This window comes from Varanus komodoensis, unplaced genomic scaffold (assembly GCF_004798865.1).
Source record: "Varanus komodoensis strain SLA01 unplaced genomic scaffold, ASM479886v1 scaffold16, whole genome shotgun sequence".
In the NCBI taxonomy this organism is placed as follows: domain Eukaryota; kingdom Metazoa; phylum Chordata; class Lepidosauria; order Squamata; family Varanidae; genus Varanus; species Varanus komodoensis.
The window spans coordinates 24,283,099-24,304,207 of NW_025335468.1; the positions used below are offsets into that span (position 1 = coordinate 24,283,099).

At 39.9% G+C, this 21,109-nt stretch overlaps 1 protein-coding gene across 1 annotated transcript in view; it reads right to left on the reverse strand.

Moving 5' to 3' along the window:
* Positions 1 to 21,109, reverse strand: part of LUZP2 (leucine zipper protein 2) — a 196,988-nt gene that overhangs the window by 81,060 nt on the left and 94,819 nt on the right. The window contains exons 7-8 of the mRNA XM_044426109.1: positions 20,612 to 20,674; positions 13,403 to 13,465 (exon numbers count right to left, since the gene is read on the reverse strand). Coding sequence (XP_044282044.1) covers positions 13,403 to 13,465; positions 20,612 to 20,674 — 126 coding nt within the window. The remainder of the gene's footprint in view (positions 1 to 13,402; positions 13,466 to 20,611; positions 20,675 to 21,109) is intronic.

The window sequence follows — 21,109 nt, forward strand, 5'->3', positions numbered from 1 at the left end:
GGAACTACAGACCAGTCAGCCTGACAGCAATTCCTGGGAAAATTCTGGAGCATGTTATAAAGCAGAAGATCTGCAAACACCTTGAAAACCATGCAAGGAGTACTAAAAGCCACCATGGATTTGTCAAGGCTAATACCTGTCAGATTAACCTCGTCTCTCATTCTCTCTTCTTTTGATTGGGCAACCTCCTTTGTGGACTGTAGGAGTAATGTGGACATAATGTATCTTGACTTTTGATAAAAGGGCCCTTTGATATCCTGATTAGTAAACTAGCTAAATGTGTTCAAGATGGACAGCTACTAGGTGGATTCACAGCTGGCTACAAAGCTGGCTTCTCAAACTAGGTAGAGGTAATTATTGGGTGCTACAACATTCTGTCCTGGGCCCAGTACTCTGCAACATTTTTCATTAATGATTTGGATGAGAAGGTACAGATTATGCTTATTAAATTTGCAGATGTGACAAAATTAGGTGGGATACCGGATACACCAGAAGACAAACAAAATTCAGGGTGATCTTAATGGGTTGGACCACTTGCCTGCAAACAAGAGAATGAATTTAATAGGGTCACATGCCAAGTTCTGTAGCTAGTAAAAAGAAACCAAATGCACAGTACAATATGAGGTATGCTTGGCTGAACAATACTACAAGCAAGAAGGATCTCAGAATTGCTGCAGGTCACAAGTTGTATATGAGTCAACAATGTGATATGACTGCAACAAAGCAGCTGTTACTTTGGGGCTGCATTCATTGAATACTACTTCCAAATCGTGTGAAGTACTAGTTCCCCTTTAATCAGAACCAGTTAGGCCTCATCTTGAATACAGAGTCTACTTCAGGCACCACAGTTTAAGAAAGATACAGACAAACTGGTAAAGTTTGGAGGGCAATAAAGATAATCAGGGAACTGAAACCAAAGTTCTATGAGGAAACACTGGAAGAGTTGGGTATGTTTAGCCTTGAAAAGACTGATAGTGCTCTTCAAATACTTGAAAGATGGTCACACAGAGATCCAGAATTTCCTCTTGTTAATCTCAGAGTGCAGGACATGGAATAATAGCCTCAAGTTATAGGAAGCTAGATTCTAGGAGAACATCAGGGAGAATTTTCAATACAACAATGGAACCAATTACCAAGTGAGGCCATAGGCTTTCCCACGCTTGGGAATTGGTGGCATTCAATATACAGCTGGACAGCCATGTGTTAAGGATTCCTGTTTAATGCAAGAATCCAACTCTACTATTCTTTGATTCAACCCCAATGGCAATGTACATTATGAACATCCATAGCCTCAATTTTGAGAATTAAAATTTGGAAACCTGAATTCATCTGACCTACAAATGAAACTGGTATGGGACCCAGTGGTATGCAACAGGTGCTGGATCTTATTGACTTCTATTTGGGGCAGTAACCATTGGGATACTTATACTGCTGCTGATTCTGTGCTGCCTCTTTGATTTCATTGCACAAGTTGTGGGGCCTGTTGACTTCCTTGTGCTAGCAGGATCAGCCTCATACACACTGAACATTTAACACTCCATAATTAGAAGTTCATTATGGTCAGTGACCAGATTGTCTTTAAAAATATTACAAAATGAGACCATAAGTTATAATATTCCAACTACTAAAAGACAAAATAACAGCAAACAAATGATATCAAATTGATTAAAATTGCCTATTACAATTTTTGATTAAAATTTTAAAACACTGCATACAATATCTTTGTGGATTTTGCAGGCAGCTATAAAGAACCTAGCACAGCAAACTGTGAGCTGGGTATTGGTGCCTATAAGAAGCTTCCTGGCAATCTCTTGAAAAGATGGGTAATAAACCTGGTGCTTATTTCTAGATAAAACCTGCAGTAAAAAATGTGTTCAATTATTTCAGGTACTTCAGTACCACAAGGGCAAACCCTCTTCCCCATTGTCATCTTCCAATATTTCCCCTCCAAGACTGCAGAGAGGAGTACTTGTCATCTTGCTAGAGAGATGGTCCTTTGAAGAGTAGGGGACTCCCCTAAGGAAAGAACACCAAAAGTGGAAAGACTAATTTCTAGAAGAGGACAAGCTGGCAGTACTCCCATATACACCAGTTGTTAGGTACACAGGAGGAAGGGCGTTATTGCCCTCATGTTTCCTTGTGGTATCTTGTAGTCACATGCTGGGTCATCATGTCCAGAGAATGCTGAACTAGAGGGACCATTGGTCTAATCCACCAGGCCTCTTCTTATGTTCTTAGATCTAGTGAAGGCACAGAGGCAATATAAGAGAAATGCTTCTGAGTGACCTGAACTGTGCTTACACAGAACAAGGCATTGGCAGATTAATGGTACTGTAAAATGCATTTCATGGGGCTCTCAATTTAAGAAAATAAAAGCACTTTATGTTTTACTAGTGGAAGACATCTCTTTGTGATATGTGTATCACTTTTACTCTCCTTTTACTAATGGGAAGGAAAATCTTGTCCTTTCTTCCACAGTCTTATTACATGACTCCTGGAAATCGGCTTTGGTACTGTACATAGTTAGTTACCTTTCTTAAGGAGAGAACAATCCAACAGGACAGACTCTTCCATGAATTTTACTCTGTGGAAGGATACAATGCAGAACTGCTGATAAAGATAACTGTGCTTTCAGGTTAAATTTAGATTGCCTGATTTTGTATAAACAAACCCTTTTGTTAAGGATCGACAGAACCTAGCAACAGTGATCCATACCTCTTGTTTGGATTATTGTAATGCACTCTACATGGGGCTGCCTCTGAAGATGGTCCAGAAACTTCAGTTGGTTCAAATTAGGTCAACAAGACAGCTGACAGGAACTGGCAGGTATGAACATATTATGCTAGTCCTCCGCCAGCTCCAGTGGCTACCAACTGGAGTCCTGGCCCATTTCAAATTGCTAATACCAATATTCAAAACCATAAATGGCTTGGGGCCACGGTATCTAAAGGAACACATTCTCCCACATGTGCCACTCAGACCCTGAGATCATCATCAGTGGTTCCTCTCAGAGAGCCCCCTCTTAAGGAAATGAAGAGGGTGGCAGCTAGGGGAAGGCACTTTTCATCTGTGGCATGGATTGTCGAATCAGCTCCCCAAAGAGGTACATCTGGCATTTACTCTCCAGTCTTTTTGGAGTCAGGCAAAAACATTTTTCTATTTGCCCAACATTTTAGTTGAATAATTTTAATTCTTTTAAAACCATTTTACTCTGTGTTTATGCTGTATTTATTGTTCTACTGCTGTACCTTTGGACTAACATATTGATTTTTAAAATTTGGTATTCTGTTTTACGTTGCTGGTTATTTTGTCTATGTAAACCACCCAGAGAGCAGTTTTGGGGGCTTATGGGTGGTATAAAAATAAATAAATAAAATAAGCAGCAAAGGGAAATAGGTGGTGCAATCCAATGGGGATGCCCATAGCTCTCCAAACTGGGAGGATTGTGGGTCTCCTGGGCAGAGTGGGAACAGCGCAGAGGCAAAAGTTGCTTCTGCATTCATCCTACTCTGCAAAGCACTTCAGAGAGAGACACCACCAGTACATGCTCTACACCCTGCTCTTCTCAGCTTCCTGTCCCTTGCAAGTCCATCAGAATCTCCTTGTTTGCAGTCATTGTTGTACCTTGGAAAAGCAACTAGTACAGCTTTTTCTGTATCTGCTGCAAATGGGAAAGGAACCAGCATGTGGAATTCCACATCCAAGGTCAGAGTTCTTTTCTGACACTAGTTCTGAGAATCTAAAGAATCATATGGACCTCTAGATACTGTCTAGGAACGACAAGATTGCTTTGCCCAAGCGCACTCCTATCCATGTCTACTTTGAATTAAGTCCTATTGAATTCAGTGGGTTTTATTACCAGGTAAGCCTGGTAATAAAGTCCAATTGAACTCAATTGAGTTTACCTCTGGATAGGCATGGATAGACTCAGCATTGTTTACTCAACGATGTTTATACTATATTCTAAATTCTAAAAGTTAATATGAGAAACTGAAAAACTATGGCATACCTTAATTACATTATTTCATATCTGTAGATCAAATCTCTAAATTTTGGGGCTTGTAGAGAACCAAGGGCAAAAGCAGACATTATGTTAAAGATGTCTGCACCTAGAAATATACAATAGGTTTCTTTATGTCCACAGATCATATGAACAAGTCCAATCTACAGTCCCAAATGCGAGGAGCAACAGTTTTTGTTTGCTTGTCAAAAAACTTTTAGAAGTTGTCAGTTCTCCTCCGGAGTGCCCTCCGATCCTCATGAATATTTTTGTGAGGAATACAGGAGGAGCTTCAGTGGCAGAGACTATTCATTTCCTAGGACATATCATTCTGTCAGCTAAATGGCACGGTGGTATTTTGGCAATCAGTTATTTTGTATTATTAGTACTATTAATTATTGTTATTCACAACAGCATTATTATTCACTGCAAGAGTATTTGAATAGTAATGCATAAACAAGTCAGCAATTTAAAAAATCAGTTAAATGAACACATCAAATATAAAATCAATAAACTGACCTAAGTTTTTCCTGAATAAAAAAACAGAATTACATTACAGTAAGGGAAATGCTACAAATTTTTAGAAAATCTCTGGGCAGCATCCAACAGAGCCATTCTGGAAACTCAAAAAGTGCTAGTGGAGATCTGCTGAATCTTTCCACTCTACAGGTGCTTGTCCGTTGCACTTGGGCAGCCTCTTGTGCAACCACTCAAACAATCGTTTGGTGCAAAAGTAATACATAACCTGTTGTTGAATCAATTACGTAAACATAACTGTACGCTTGCACAATCCCTTGGATGGACTATTCATTGTACAAGAATATTGTACGACCTGTTGTAGAATGGTTTGTACAAGCATTATGCACCATTACTTGCCTGTTTGCACGAATGAGGCTTTATCTGAATTCTTCTACACATTGTTTAGGACCTTAGCTAAAGCAACTGGAATGACATAGTTGGATGCTGCCCCATGACTGGAAGGCTCTGATACAACATGCTAGGCATGTGCTTCATAGATGAATCTCTGCAAGAGAAAGTGGAATTACACCAATCCATTATTCATTTAGTCCCCGTTCCCTCCTGAACTGCTGAGTTGTGCCCTTTCACCTTCCATGCATGGAATCCTAGTTGCCAGATCAAGCTGGATAATTGCATGTGGAGGTCCCATTTGTACTTGTGATTCCCTTATCTTGCTAGGGATATGCATTGGAAGCCCATTCTACATACGTATGAACTCTAACTAGGATAAAAGACAACTGTGATACCTTCTGGCAACAATGTAATTTTTCCAAATTACTCATTCTTCTTTCCTTTAGTTGTAGTTTCCAAAAATTTCAATGAATAATTTGCTCTTAGGTTACTAACTTTCCCATAGTATAAGGTGTCTCTGTGCGCAGGCAGTCTGCCTTTACATTTTTCAGTGAAACACTAAGCACACAGACCTAGAAGTATAAATCAGAAAAGCAGGTTAAAAAAAGAACAAAAATTTCCTTCAAAACATGTATTTAATAATGAACAATGAATTGTTCCCCCTTTATATAAATTGCAGTTAATACTTGGTAAGATGAAGGATTCCAAGACTAAATAGGATTTGCATTTGAAAGGATAATTACTGCAATTATTGCATGTTTCTTTAGCTAGCCTCTCTGTATAGTCAATGTTTGTATTATGTGCCTTTTGCTTTTTATTGCAATAAAAATTAATTCAAATTCCATTTTAATATGCAATTAGTTCTGGTATAATATATGCACAACATATTGGAAAAAACAGTCTGTCACTTGACAGAATTCAGAGGTATCCCTTGGAATAAACAATAATTTCTGGTTTGTTTAGTCACAAAGTCATGCCCGACCCATCACGACCCCATAGACAACATTCCTCCAGGCTCTAATTTCCTCCACCATCCTTCAGATACCACCTAAGCTCACACCCACTGCCCCAGTTACTCCATCTAGCCACCTCATCCTCTGCCATCCCCTTCTTCTTTTGCTGTCAATCGTTCCCAGCATCAGGGTATTTTCCAGTGAGTTGTTCCTTCTCATTAGGTGGCCAAAGTATTTGAGTTGCATCTTCAGTATCTGGCCTTCTAAAGAGCAGTCAGTGTTGATCTCCTCTAAGACTGACTGGTTTGATCTCTGCAGTCCAAGGAACTCTCAGGGGTCTACTCCTGCACCACAGTTCAAAGGCCTCAATTCTTCAGCACTCAGCCTTCCTTATGATCCAACTCTCACAGTCATACATTGCAACTGGTAAAACCATAGCTTTGACTATATGAACTTTGGTAGCAGGTTGATGTTTGTGCTTTTTAGTATGCTGTCTAGATTTGCCATAGCTTTCCTCCCAAGGAGCAAGCGTCTTTTAATTTCTTGGTTGCAGTCCCCATCTGTGGTTATCTTGGAGCCCAGGAAAATAAAACCTGTCACTACCTCCATGTCTTCCCCATCTATTTGCCAGGAAGTGATAGGACTGGATGCCATGCACAGGCAATATTCAAGGATGCCCATCGAGAGTGTTCAGAAATGTTAAATGGAGAGTCAGAAGGCCTGTGGAGGTGTCTGCCATGGATGCAGCACAAAATATGGCTCTGCCCAGATACCTCTTCCTTCTCAGTCACCCCATTACAACAAACTTCCCTATATACCAAGTGTAGCACTGATGCCCTCTTAAATATAGTTTGGTAAACTGGAGGGGCTGCCATGAAGAGAGATGGGGGGAGGGGGAGGGAGTAAGCTTTCCCAGCCCCATTGCACCTGCCTAAATCTTTAACCTACCTACAAGGGACAGGTCAGAAGGCAGTTGGAGTAAGCCTGCTGGCTGTATAAAGCCCACAGGCCGGAAGTGCGGAAGTGCGTGATGTCTGATTAGATAACAGCTTGAGGGGATGGGGTTTTAATATCTGGTCCCAATAGTTCCCTGGAATTAAAATCTCCTCTAATGAAATTAAGTTTGCCCTACGCAGTCAGGATCTTTTATTGTTACTAGCTAAGACAATAACTTGCACCGGAGCCTTGAGCAAGTCACTCTACCTATCTGTCACATTTGCTGATTTCACAGACTGTGCTTTCATAAGACACATACCAGTAATGAATACTAATGTTTATAAGATACTGTGAACACTATGAAAGGAACCAGAGGTACTAAGCATGGTCACATCTTTACACATTATTTAATATACCTTGAAAAGGTATTATTGCAGGAACAGGAAGCACAATGGCATATTGTTATGATTATTTCATTAAGATCAAGGCTTGTATCTGATACTATCCTTCTGCCAACGAAATAGCAAGTGTCAGCTGAATGGATTCTTCCTCCATCCTCATGCGCCAAAGGACCCTTTGAAACAAATATGAGGGTGCAGGAAGAGATGTGTTGTTGTGTGAGCTATACCCTTGTAATGCTGGATATACATATTTTCTTTTGTTTTCTTGCCTAAGAGAGGGGAAAGGTTGACATTCTGGTTTCTTGGTCTAGATCTAGTTAACTGCTTTCTAATGGAAGCCAGACTGCCAGTTCTCAATTTAATACAGAGGCTACTATAAGGTGAGGAAGAAGCTGGCATAAAATTTATCCTTCCATCTTGTTCTAACCATCCCTCATAAATTCTCCATCAGCCATGCTTTCTAAGTTTCTTTAATTGTAGATGTCACAAACTGAACTGTGTTCAGGCAAAGCTGCAGAGCAATGGGTCCTCCCCTCTCTCAATTTATAAAAAATGGATCATAAGCCAAATATTTGTCTCACGTGTCACTGAACATATGAAAATGGTTATACTAAACTAGTGGTTTCAAATATGGATGTTGAGAACAAGACTCCTCAGTATGGAGTTGTCTGAATTAGGGTTCGGCTTCTAACGAAGTTTGTCCTGCCAGTATTTCTTGTCAATTCTATCTTCAAACAAATAAACCCTTTTGAAGGGATGTAAGTAGAAGTAGGAGATAGGAGTCCTCTCCACTGCAGATAGGAGAGGACTTTTCAATTTCTTCTTAAGTGATGTGGATACTTCTGAGCCTCAGATCTTCATTGCTTGTATTTATATTTATGCTTCAAGGCAAAATTTCCTGTCAGGGTTAAATGGGAATTTTTATGGAGAAGTCTTAGAGGGCTTCCTGCTTCCATTTCTTTATCACAAAGCTAAATAGCTTTGTTGGAAGTAACAGTATGGATAGATGGGAGTGATCTCTTCTATGTTTGGTTGTCTGATTTGTTCTTCACCCCCTCAGAAAAAGCTCTACTTTGGTACAGCTGAGGACTGTGCTGTGCTAAGGTGAAGAAGGTGTTCTTCCCATGACAATTTTCTAAAGGTACTCTGGGAAATCCTGGAGATTTCTCAATGAAATCACTGGAAATGGCAGAGCACCTTCTGTGAAAGTCACCCTACCTAATATTACCAGCCTTCATGGGCAGGAGATCATTTATCTGTTGAAGGGTTCACACAGTTCATTCATGTCATTGACTGCAAGATTCATTCTAAATCCAGATTTTGTGATTTGGAAGACACCCTTATTTATCCCAGTCATGTATGAATGGAGCATGAACCTTAGAATATCTTCTATAGAATTCAGTAGCAACTGTAAGACAACTCGATGCAGAAAAAGATTCCTTAGAAGAGAAGATTTGGAAACCACTGTAGTTGAGAACTGTGTGCCAAGATTTTCACAACTGGTTCTTACAAACAGTAGATGCAATTGATATGCTAAGATTTGGAGTTTTCATTTGTATTAGAAATTATTTGCCTCTTTCTCTTTTAGTTCTGTGCCTATTGTTCCCAAGGCTGAACTGTTTGTGCCACACTGCTCCACTTTTTACATGTTCTTTATGATGATTGCCTTAAGATCTCTTTTTCTGCTTCCCAGTTCCAGCCCCCAATAATTTTTCTCACATTTCTTTGGATGCCAGATATGGTCTTCATTTCTAGTTTCCTGTAGAATATGCAGCTTATTAGAAGATGCTTAGTTAAAAAAAATGGTTCCCAGACTAATGATCACCTCTAAATGTAGCAGGAAGCAGATGATCGGTTAAAAAAAGAGCTTTGCCTGTCTCAAATTAATGATCAGCTCTAAATGTCTGTACTGATCATTCATCCTGAAGTGTATAGTTAATATATGTACTTTAAAAGCCTTTTGTTACCAGTAAAATGTATTTACGCATCATGACAATCTCCCACAGATTAACCTTATGCATTTTAAACTACAAGTACATCATGAGTTCAAACAAAGAGTTTAAATATACACAAATCCAGAAGATGAGCCCAGCTGCAGATTACATGCTCCATCACATATGTGAAACACACAATCAAGGATTTGAGAAGGTATTTATCCATCTTATAGATTCTAAACTTGAAACTGAGTGCCTGGCTAGATGTTCCCTTGATACATAGAATGTGGTTATGTATCTAGATTACAGGAAGTTGGGAAGAGGCAGCTGTTATCTGGGAATCAGTTTGTGGGAAGATTTTTCTTTCGTCAGCTCAACACAATCAAAACCAAAATTGGCCTCTGTGGTGCAGATGGAATGCTTAGAAAAAACTTCCCCCTGATATGAATGGGAAGCTTTTTCCTAGGCATTCCAACTGTACCAGGTAAGGGTACACCTAGAACTTTTTCCCAGGCACACTAGATTACCTCTTGGGATTATGAACTCAATGTGCTTGCAATTTGTAAAACTAAAACACTTCCTAGAGCCTTGCTTCTCCCTATTTCCAGCAGTATTAGCCTCACCAGCACTTCTTTGCCAAAAGTCATTATTATTACACACAAGTCTCTGAGCATACAAAAAGCAAAAAGCAGAGAGAACCCTCTCTGACATTCTTTACCCAAAATTTTATGAACCCTTCTGCATCTGTCTCTGGGGATGGACACTGTGAGCACGTCTTTGCTGCTCTTGCTGTGTCCCCAGTTGGGCTACCCTGAGACGGTGATGTCTAACAATCAGGTCTACCTCATCAGGGAGTAACGCATCCAAATTGCTGCCCATTTCCAAAAGTTTTCCCTCAAGATGCTGCAGCTCATCCCATTCCCATAGCTGAAAACACTGGTCCCCTCACCTGCCATTGGGTTAATCTCTCCTATAGCTGGACCCATTTCAACAACCATCTCAGTATCAGAGTCTGAGTAGTCAGTCCCACCAGGATAGGTAGCCTCCCATGCATTTATCTTATCGTCAAAATCTGAACTGTCAGCCCTGCCTAACCAGGTAGCCTCTCATGTGCATGCCTGTGATCTGACAGGACACATGTGCACAACAGCAACATAGCTATTTATTGTGCCTTTATCACTCGTAATATTGCATTTGTTTCATGTCCTAAAAAGTGCCCCAAAATATTATAAATAATGAATAAATAAACTGGATGATGAGGTGCAGCTACATGCTCTGCATTAAGTGTAATGTGTAGTTTGGCCTGAGTGTCTCAAGTGCACAATGGAATCAGTGAATATATGGCACAGACCACAGAATTCATCACTTTAAGGAATAAGTCAAGCCAAAGATCTTGTATGTGGCTCATATCAGGGGTGACCTTAGGACTTTAATTAACTTTAAGATTAATTTAGCCTGCCAATGGCCATGCCTACATTTCTTTCCCTTAACTAATGAGAGTTTGGTTCCAGCCTCAGTGCTATTTTTCTCCATTCTAACAGGATGGGATGTATTTCTTCAGGGTTAGTTATTGTTAAAAGAGCTTTAAGGTAAAATGCACTGGCATTTTGGTGTTTCAGCCTTCCTCTTTCTGGCATCGGTTCTGGCACTATGGCCTCTGTCCCCACATGCCCTGGAATGCAACTCCTGAGTAGAGATCTGTGACGAATCTATTTGGGGGGGGGGGGTGGAAAGCTGTAGAATTTCTCCAGTTTGTGGCCTCAATTGTGGTTCACTTCTTGTGTGCTGGCTCTACTTTGATGCAGCTTGAGCTGAGCAAAATTGCAGACTTCCATGTGCAACATAGATTGATGTGCATTAAAAATTGAATTTATGGAAACAATTGCTGGATAAAATGTATAATTTTAATGGGATTTATATGTTCCTGAACTATGTAGAATTTTAGTTCTCTTTTTGCGAAAACACAGAGAGTGTGTTTGTTTTGTGCCCATTTCTGTGTTGTGCCCATTTTTGCACAACACAGAACCTTACGAACAAACAAACCATAAGCTCTACAGGTGCTGCACTATGTAAATATGGTCATTCCCACTCAATGCTGTACCTGGAAAGCATGTCAGTTAGTGAAATTTGTGAAAATTCACAAACGAAATGGAATAGAAATGGTCTAAATAAATAAATAAATAAAAATATAATCAAGCCATGTGCTTCTGAGTGACATTTTGTTCCAAAACTGGAAAACATATGACTTGCACAAATTATGCATATCTCATTGGAACCATGGGTTTTCCCAGTACTGATTTCCAGAAAATCAATTGGTGGCCTTTTTTGGGTGTGGGTGAATATGGTCATTTTCTTGCAGGAGGTCTCAGAGAATCCTGCCAGAGTGTACACAGGTAGACATCTATGTTATGAACCTCAGCACTTTTATTGGTTAGAACATCCATGAAAAACCTCTCTGCGGAGGCAAACCTAGAACAGCGCTGCCGGGTAAAAGTGCACAAACCAACTACAAATTTCAAGAACATATACAGAGTGTTTTATAGGTTTCTAGTCACATACAAGGAACAGAGAGGCTGATATGGGAAGAATGGGCACACGCCAGAAGATAATTTATTCACGAACAGAACGATATGAGAAAACAGCAGATGGGACATGACATAAAATTACAGTAAATATCAGTGATGAATAGAGTATTGACATGGCTAATGGAGAAGTATGTGAGTCACAACCGATCCTGGGAGTGGGTTTTGACATGCAAGAGCACTAGTCAGGGCTGTTTTTTGCAGCCCAGCAAATAACAGGATAAAAGCCTCAATGCAGAGAAACGCTGGAGCTAACAATGTCACGTGTTTAACTTCGCAACTAAACGTAGCAGCCACCTCAGGCCAGCGGAGAGTCTCACTTTCTTAAAGAAACAGATGAATAATAAAGCCTCAGGGAAAAAGCATCCTGGCTGAGAGTTCTGGGCAAGAGGAGCAGGGACACTAAGGGATTGATTTTATATCACAAAGTCACATATAAGCAACTTTTCTCTATAAAGATTTATTTGGATTTTACCAACAGAGGAAATCCATTCAAAAACAAACAAACCCTTGACTTGTGCTGCTTCTGATGCATTGGCTTGGCAGTGGGCAGGAAACCTGGCAAGTTCAAGCAAGCTAGAAAGCTCTGCTTTTGGTACATTTCTATCCGGACAGCTCCTCCAAAAGTGCACTTGGGCCTTGGATTCTATTACCTAAAGTTCAGGAATGATTTGATCCATGTGGATTCACCCTAAAACAGACAGGCAGTGTCCCTCCACAAATCTACCTGCTTGCCTGTCTGTCTTTTACATGCTAACACACGCGCAGGCACACACACGCACACGCACACAAGTAGTATTTTCAGGGTCTCCTTGTGAGTGTTCTGATGCAGAGCAGTTGCCCAAGGCAGAGACCACTTTAATATATTTCTGTTGACAGAATACGAACACAGAGGCTTACAGATCAGATTAACACTGCCCTTTTCTGGAGTCTTTGGCTACAGCTGCTCACTAGCACACATTCTGCAGTGGATTTTCTACCTTATCTATGAAAGCACACCCAATGAGTATCCAGTTTGAACAATGTCAACTGCAAAGTATAATTTAGTTTGGATTTTTGCTTTGGTTTTACTGGCTAAAATGGCAAGAAACCAAAGAACCTCATCATTCTCATTCCCAGCTCTGAAGTTTTGTAAGCCACTCTCTTGTTTTTGTTCTTAAACTCATTGCCTGTGTAAACCACATGAAACAGAGCTCAATTTCATTATGATAGGGCAATTTACCTTGTATGGATTTTATGAAGAATATAATGTTCATGTTTTAAGATGGCAGCATGCTAGAAAATTGTCACACCTTAACCAGAAGCCCACTGCATTGACTGTATAATCTGAACACTTGCAGATGAGTGGGAAAAAGTGAGAAATGAGAATCACAATAACTGGAAATACATTCTGACTTTGCTAGATGTGTCAAAAGTATACGTGTGAAATAAATGTTATCACACAGAAGCAGATGTTATAAAGTTGTACAATTACTTTCCTTGCTTAGGAAATCTTTCCCCTTTAAAACATTTTCACAATGAAGAACCACTAAAATCCAGGACAGTTTGGACAATGCATCTCAGAAATCAAATTTGCTCTTCATTTTTTCTTTCAAATCCTTTTGAATATGTATGTTGACAGTTAGTGATTTCGTTTTCAATCGGGAGCAAAACCATTTGGTCAGATCGCTTTAATGTCATACTGCCTATAAGCAAATACCTTTGCCAGCTCAAGTGACAAACTCACCTTAAAAATCAAATCCTTTTTCCCATAGCGAAGCTCCTTCAGTTGGGCTTGGATCTTTTTTGACTGCAAGCAGAGGATAATACATTAATCTTTTAAGTAATTTATATTAAAGAATCAGCAGAGGAACAGATATTAAAGTTCAGGCAATAGGAAAGTCTATCCTGGGGTGTTTTTGGGTGGTGGTTTCTGGTTTATTTGTTTTTGCAAAATCATGTCTACTGATGAAATTTATCCTGTTTGCTGCAGCTACACTGATGATCTCTGCAGTAAAATGTGAAGTGAAGGGCAGAAACTCATCCCTGCACATGTAGTGACATGGCAAACTGAGCTGCCACATAGATTGTGAAGCAGCTGTCAGAAGCTGAGTAGATTTTTGGCTTGGATGCAAAGTAATGTGTGTGAAAGTAAACTTATACAAGGAGACTTTCCTATCCTCTTATCTGTCCTCCATCTCCCTGCAGCCAAAAAATGTCTCTCTGGAAGGTCAAGGAACTCTTCTGAATAGTAGGAATGGGAAAGGAATGGGAGCAGAATGACTGGTCAGTAGTGCCAGTAGGGTTAAATTTGGGTTCCCTCTCCATAATATAAGCATGAAGACCTATAAAATGTAGCAGGGCTGGCTTACAGAAGAATTAAAGCAATGTACTTTACTATCAAAAGATGACACTTTCATTCCATGAAACTATTATGTCCCATTCCTAAAATGGCCTAATTACACCACTGTAGCTGAGAAAGGGGTGATTGAGTCTTAAAATGTGGGTGGAAATAACTTGCCCAAGTTCTTCTTAGCTTGCTGAAGGTGGCTGTACTCAAAATTAAACACAAAATGCAAAATACAAACAGGCAAAGACTTGAAAGGCTAGCAGAATATAAAAGTTTCTGCATTTTTATCGCTCTCTGCCAATTCATTCCCTGCCGTATTTGCACCCCTTTGCCTGCTTTCTCATTCTGCTCAGCAGTTCCTCCAGTCTTCCAGGGATATTTTCACAGGTGCTGAAGGGTGAACAGGAAAGTGCCCTTGTGGAATCTTAAACCTACTGACAATACTTGGGATCCAAGCCTTTCTGTTTGCATTCCCAAATCAATGGAGGCAATCTGGTAAAATAACACAATTTAGGATTTGGAGCCATCTAAGCACTATGTGGTTTTCTAACCAAACTTTCCACAAACTCTAGCTCCAAATGTGTTAGAAAAAGAAACTGTACAGGTAAGGTTTTGTACCTTATGTTTTTTTTAATCTTTTCACTCCTGCAAATCAACATACAAGATTGGATTGTAGGGCAACTATGCACACCTTAAGTAAATGAGAATATGTATTTTGGGGTATTTCTTTTCATTAGCAAGATTCACACATGCAAAAACAGCAGTATACACTGCTTCCTACAATACAGTCCATCAACCCACATGCAAACAGCAGTGTGGTGACTGCTTATAATAGAACCATGTGAAGACTATTCCTGGTTGCAGCTCTTGCTACTAAGTGGCTCCAGCTATGTCCATCATAAACCAGATGGTTGCAAACCATGCTGGCTAAAGCTGAGGGTGCCAGGTGAAGGCTGATTAGGTGCTCATATAGTAACAGAAGGTTCTGAAGTTACACAATACACAGCAAATGGATTTCTCCTAACTTTTCAAGATTTGCTAAACCACTTTGGAGTAAAGTACTGTGAGTGTTTAAGTTGAACTTCTAAGTTGTTCCTTTACATTATCATACAAGAGAACTTAAAAATACAGGGGAGGGATTTTAGAAAGGACTTCTTACAGCCTTGTCTAACCTGATTCCTCTAGATCTTTTAGCCTATAATTTCCTTCGAGGCAGCCTGTATGGCCAATGGCCAAGTAGGATGAGAGTTGTGGTACAAAGAGGCCACCAAGCTGGCACAGAAACTCAGTGAGTCAAACCACTGGAGCATCTGCTCTATTGGTCTGACTAGTAAAGTCATGCAGAGATATTTCCAAGCTTTTCTGCATGAACTTAAAAGATCTTATACAGGATATCACATAATTGACGACTGAGCTATTAGCCTTCACTACATGTATTGTTTTGGATATAGTATCAACTTTCATACCCAATGTTTGCAGATAAAAACCTTGAACTTGATTTGAGTGAACTGTTTCTATTTGACCAGTGGAGAGATTCCAGGCTTGACACATTCCATCACAAGATATACTGAACATTTTTGCCTTTGGAATTATGTTTTAGACACTGATTTAGTCTATAACCATCTATATGCTTACCTGAGAATAAGTCCAATTGACCCCAATGGGATTTACTTTTGAGTAGGCATGTATAGAGTTGCATCATTAGTCTTCTGGAGAGAATGAAATCAAGCTTCCAAGAAAAAATTGTTCATTGACAGCTGCATGGCCATAGATCATTTCCTGCTGGCATAAAAGCCCCACTAAGGCAGGATTGACATTTATTAATGAGGACAGCTTTGATTATGTCCATGCAGCTATCTGTACTACTCACTAGCTGGCCTTGCTTTGATCATTAAAAAAAAAGAAAGAAAACTAGAAGCAATACTAGAAATCTCTCACAAACCTCCTGTATCTGATTTTTCACATCATTAACTTGCTAATGTTCAGGGTAGCATGGCTCATCCTAATTTTGAAACTGATGACAAATTATCTATGTTTTCATTTTTAGAATAACTTTGCTACTTATTTTCACTTCAATACTGTTGAAGGTATAGGAGGCTTTCTACTGAGTGGAACATAGAAAGCTGCCTTAAAGCATTTGCTCGTGTACCAGTATTGTCTATTCTGACCTGCTCTTTCAAAGGTATTTTTCACACTACCTGCTACCTAATCCTCCCAACTGGAGAGGTCTGGGGTTAAGCCTATGACCTGTTGATTGCCAAGCATGTGATCTGCCACTATGCTACAGTATCTGTGGTTCTGGGGATTCCTAAGATGTGACTTTTGTAGTTCCTAGGATTCTGCACTCTTCTCGCATCTGTGGTGCTCCAGATGTTTTAGACTAAAACTGACAGCCTTCCTTTCCAAAGCCAAAAATCAACTATAGGTCACCAGGCTGGAGAAGACTGCTATCATTTCTCTAGTCTATGACCATCAGCCACAATGGTATGCAGCTCTCAGTTTCCCAAGTCATGGGCAGAGACCAGTGGAGATTGATGACTTCAAGGTATCCACTATATGCTTTGGTCTGAACTTAAAAGGAGCTGTCCATGTTACTGAGACCTACCTCCTAGCTTCAAAATAGATTCAGAATGATGGACAGCTCCTTAAAAATCTTGGCTGTAGCCTGAAGTGGAGGAGATGTCTTCTACTTAAGTTACACAAAGCTACCTAACTGCATTCGGTAAAGATAAAAACCAAAGACTCATATATGCAGAGAATACACTCTGTTGGTGAGATAACCATTCATAGATATTTGTGCCTGAACTCTTACACAAATTCAAGACTGGAGAGTCCCAGTATTACATAATTAGGCCAAAAAATAATAAATATTTTGGCTCATCATCCAAATTTCAGATTTGTGTTATTATATCAAACTTACTGTAACAATCTGGTCCAAATATGTAATTGGTAAAGAAAGATTATTTGCTGTATTACTGAGATTCTATGTGTATATGTTACAGCAATCTCCTTCACTGAAGACTCTCTTACAACTTTTGCTATATCAAGTAAACCCATAGCTTGCCTACCTGCCTGCCTGCCTGCCTTTCCATCTTTTTAACACTGTATATCATTTGGAAGATGCTCAGTGAGTAGTTCTTGGAAACTGTTACCTCAACTCTTCACTGAGAAGCAAAGATCTATAAGCATGGAATAATCAAGGGCAAGGTTGAATGTCAAGCACTGGAAAGTTAAATTGCTTGTTTTCCATTTAAATTCAAATGCTCATGTTAGGTTATTCACAGTTATGCTGTCAATATTGGAATGTATATAAATAGCATGCGAAAGAAACAAGGAAGGGAAAAAGTAATAGCAAAGATGGTGCTTCTAGAGAAGAGAAGCAATAAAGGCACTGAAGCAAACCACCAGCATCCAGACCAGTACATGCTTGTATTTGTGTGTATTGATACCATATTACTATTGATATCATATAACTATAAGTGGGGAGGTGTAATTCAGAAAATACATAATTTAAAATTAATCAGCCAAAGACAAGATGATGAGGATGAGGATGATGAGGATGATGATGGGTAAAAGGAATTCTTTCCTGCTACATCAGGTGTAGGAATGATAGATTGACTCCTTGAATGCTTGAACAGAGTTTGAATGAATGTTCTGTTCATATCTGGGGAACCAGCATGGTTTGGCCTAACCACAGATTCTGTGACACAGAGTATATACTCTCATTTTTAATTTACAATGGTTTTCTTTAAAAATGACTGCTTTAACTTTGAAACCGTTACCGTGGGCTATGAAGGGACATGTGATTGAATAGGGAGGTGGCTATGAACAAGCACAAGGGTCACCCCCAGTGCCAGAGAAGGGACAGCTTTCTGGCCACACATGGACAATTCTTACTTTAGCGTTCTGGGCAAGATTTTCAGTTGTGGGAAGGGAAGAAAACATTCTCTTAAGGCCAACAGCCAAAGAAAAAGTGAAATTTCACCCAAAGTGTCTTTGGATCAGTTCTGCTTTTATCCAATATGATGAGGAAAAAATCCTCGGAGTTCAAGGTGCCTGTCGAATGGGTGTGTTTATGCATGCACAGGCTGCACTTTTCTTGAATGTTGGTTACAGCCCCTTCATCGAGAATGTAGCAACCCTATAGAGCTGCTTGTAAAGAGGTATGGAATACATCTAAAGTGAACAGTCGCAAACATTTTATATTCACTTAATTTTCCAGTCCTACCTCTGAAGATTCAAAGGAGAAATTTCAAGTTCAGCATCTCCATTTACTTTTTGTATATAAAACTAAATGAGAGCATGAACATATGAATATCTTATTTATATCTCTTTGGCTTTGAATCCAACATGTCAACTACTAACTACAATTGCATATTATTCAAAATATTTTCACCTAAATTTTCCTCATATGTTGACTCTCGAATACTGCAGAATATTAAATACAGGGGTGGTTCTGGGGTTATGTGGCATTATATGGCATTAAGCACCCAAACCAGGCTGTGGAGCAGCAAGACTGTAGCCTCAAACCACTCCAAGCATGCCACGAGCACCTGCCAGTGCCTCCCCATCCCTTCCAAGGAGTGATCCACCAGCCACTCTCATGATCTGGCAGTTGCTACAACAAGGGGACAGCTGGCAAGACAGAGCAAACTCGAGCAAACTGCCAGGTGCCCTGCCTGCTGCCACTTCTCAACACGGAAAATGGAAGAGTTCCATCTCACCCATCTACCTGCCTACTTTGCTGGCAGCTGCTTTCTCACGTCCTCGGCCAGCTGGCCACTCAGCCACCCTGCTTGCTACGGACCTTCTGCAAGAGGTCACCTGACCTCTTATGAGAGCCCTGAAGCTGGAGAATAAGGCGGGGCAAGTGACTGGGCGTGCAGGTGGCTCAGCTGAGCAAGTGAGGAAAGGCTGGTCAGCTGGCCAAGTGAGGAAGTGGGCAGTTCTGTGTGGCTGGCTGGGTGGACACTGGCGGCAACCGCACCACTTTACCTCAGGCAGTGGGGCTGGGCTTGATTAAGTGCTGCCGCTTACCTACCATGGAACCTAGTAAACCATTTTCCACAAATGTGCTTCAAAATGCCTTCTAGGTACCCTTTAATTCTTCAGACACTTTCCAGTAGTTCCTCAAAGTAATAATCAGCATGGGCAGGTAAACAGTTCCAGAAGGAAGCTTGCTCATGGCTTCTGGTTTTTTTCTACAGTGCACCATGTCAGGGTATGGGATGATCTCTAGGGAACTTTCTCAATTCTGATGGGTGGTTGCCAGGCCCATCAGGGTCCTACATGAACTGTGTGGACCCTAAAACATGCCCTAGAATCTTTATGAGGACACATGTAGATGCAGACCAGTTCCTTGGCAATTAATCAAAGCGAAAAGTGTTCCCTGAAGCTAGAAAAACTGAAATGCACTGATACAGATAAGAAAATGTCAATTGACTGAACTGAATGTCATTGGATATGGAATAGAGGCATCAGACATACCAAGAACACCCAGCACACATCTGAGCGTTCAGTAAATAAACTGCTTTGCTATTAGAATTTGCTAAGGAGAATTTTGAAGAGAATTTCTGAAAGCAATGTTGGTGCTGTCATCACCAAGAACAGTTTCAGAATAACCACCACCACTTCAGATTGCCTTTAAATTTTGAGCTTTGAAGACTAATTTCATTCCTTTTAATATTTTGGAAGTAGTGGGATAGAAGCAGACCTAATGAAATCGGCAATATTAATTGTAGAAGTAGTATTAGAAAGTGGAGCAGACAGAGTCAAATGCAGCAACCAAAATAAAGGTTTCTGAGATGAGAAAAAAAAAAAGATTTCTGGTCCCTTCATAAGCACAGTCTCTGCATTCAGTGCCACATCAACCATGTGCTTAATATTGGTCTGATGTGTTTAAAAATGGAAATTAGCAGTTTATGGTGTACTTAAAGGCAGTCCCCTCACAAAAGTGCAAGAGTATAATAGGAATACGCTTGGAGGAACTAGTAGTTAGATAACTGCACAATGAAAATCAGGAAATTCACACAGATACCTCAACCACCTCCTAAGTAAGGTAGGCATAAGAAACTACCTATCAAAATTCCCCTGAAATTCTGTTCTTGTAGGAACATTTGTTTTAGAAAGCAGTGACCTTTCCATCAAATTGAATGAAAATGTACAAAATGCTGAAGAAATAATTGATTAGGGTCACTAGGGAACTAGGGAAAGGACTCTCTGGAATGTTGTGTGAGGGTTCACAGGAGAACATAAGGGGCTATCCTGGAACAGGGAACTAGGAGAATTTTGTGGCATACAAGAATAAATGCCTTCTACTCAGGAAAAGCTTCTTTAGATTTGTTCCTCTATTTTTTATTTTTGGTATTTCTTTTCCTTAAAACTCAGTCAAAAAACCTTGTGAAATTTGTAAGTAACTCTACAAATGGCTTCAAGCCTTGGGTACATCTTGGGACCATTTTTTCTTTCTCTGTGAATATGGACCAGATTATTGGAAGTAAGAACACAATTTGGTACACAGTGTGAATAAAATTGTGGCAAGCTTCATTGAGAAGGCATTTCCCTATTGGGCCTGCTTGGGTCAGAACTGAACAAAATTTTACTCACCTCTTCTGCATGAATGCCGCAAAGTTTGCTTCCAGACAGGAGCTTATTTTTCAGGCTTTTGTTCTAAGGGAGTGGAAGAAATACATTTTTAATATGAACATGTACTAAAATATTAAGAAACCATTTAAATATTTTAGCATGGTATACTAAAATATTATGATCAGGAAGACAGTGAGGGCAAAATACATTCACAATGAAAATAAATATGTAATTGTACAAGAAGCAGTCATGCTTTTCAAATTCTCTGACTAGCAGTGTTCTCCATGGCAGTGTGAATGTACCTAGCGCATGTAAGGCCTACATTTGTAAGGCTTCTCCACAAAAAAAGGGATCATGGGCCAATTGGGTTTCTCTCTGGAGAATCCCTACATGTGTGTCCTTATGCACATATTGGGTGTGTTCCAGTGTTATATCTGCAGAGGAAACTGCTTTCCTTCAAGGAGCTGGAAAGGAGCCATTTCTTTACTCGCTGAATCTCCCTGCATACTCTCAAAATAT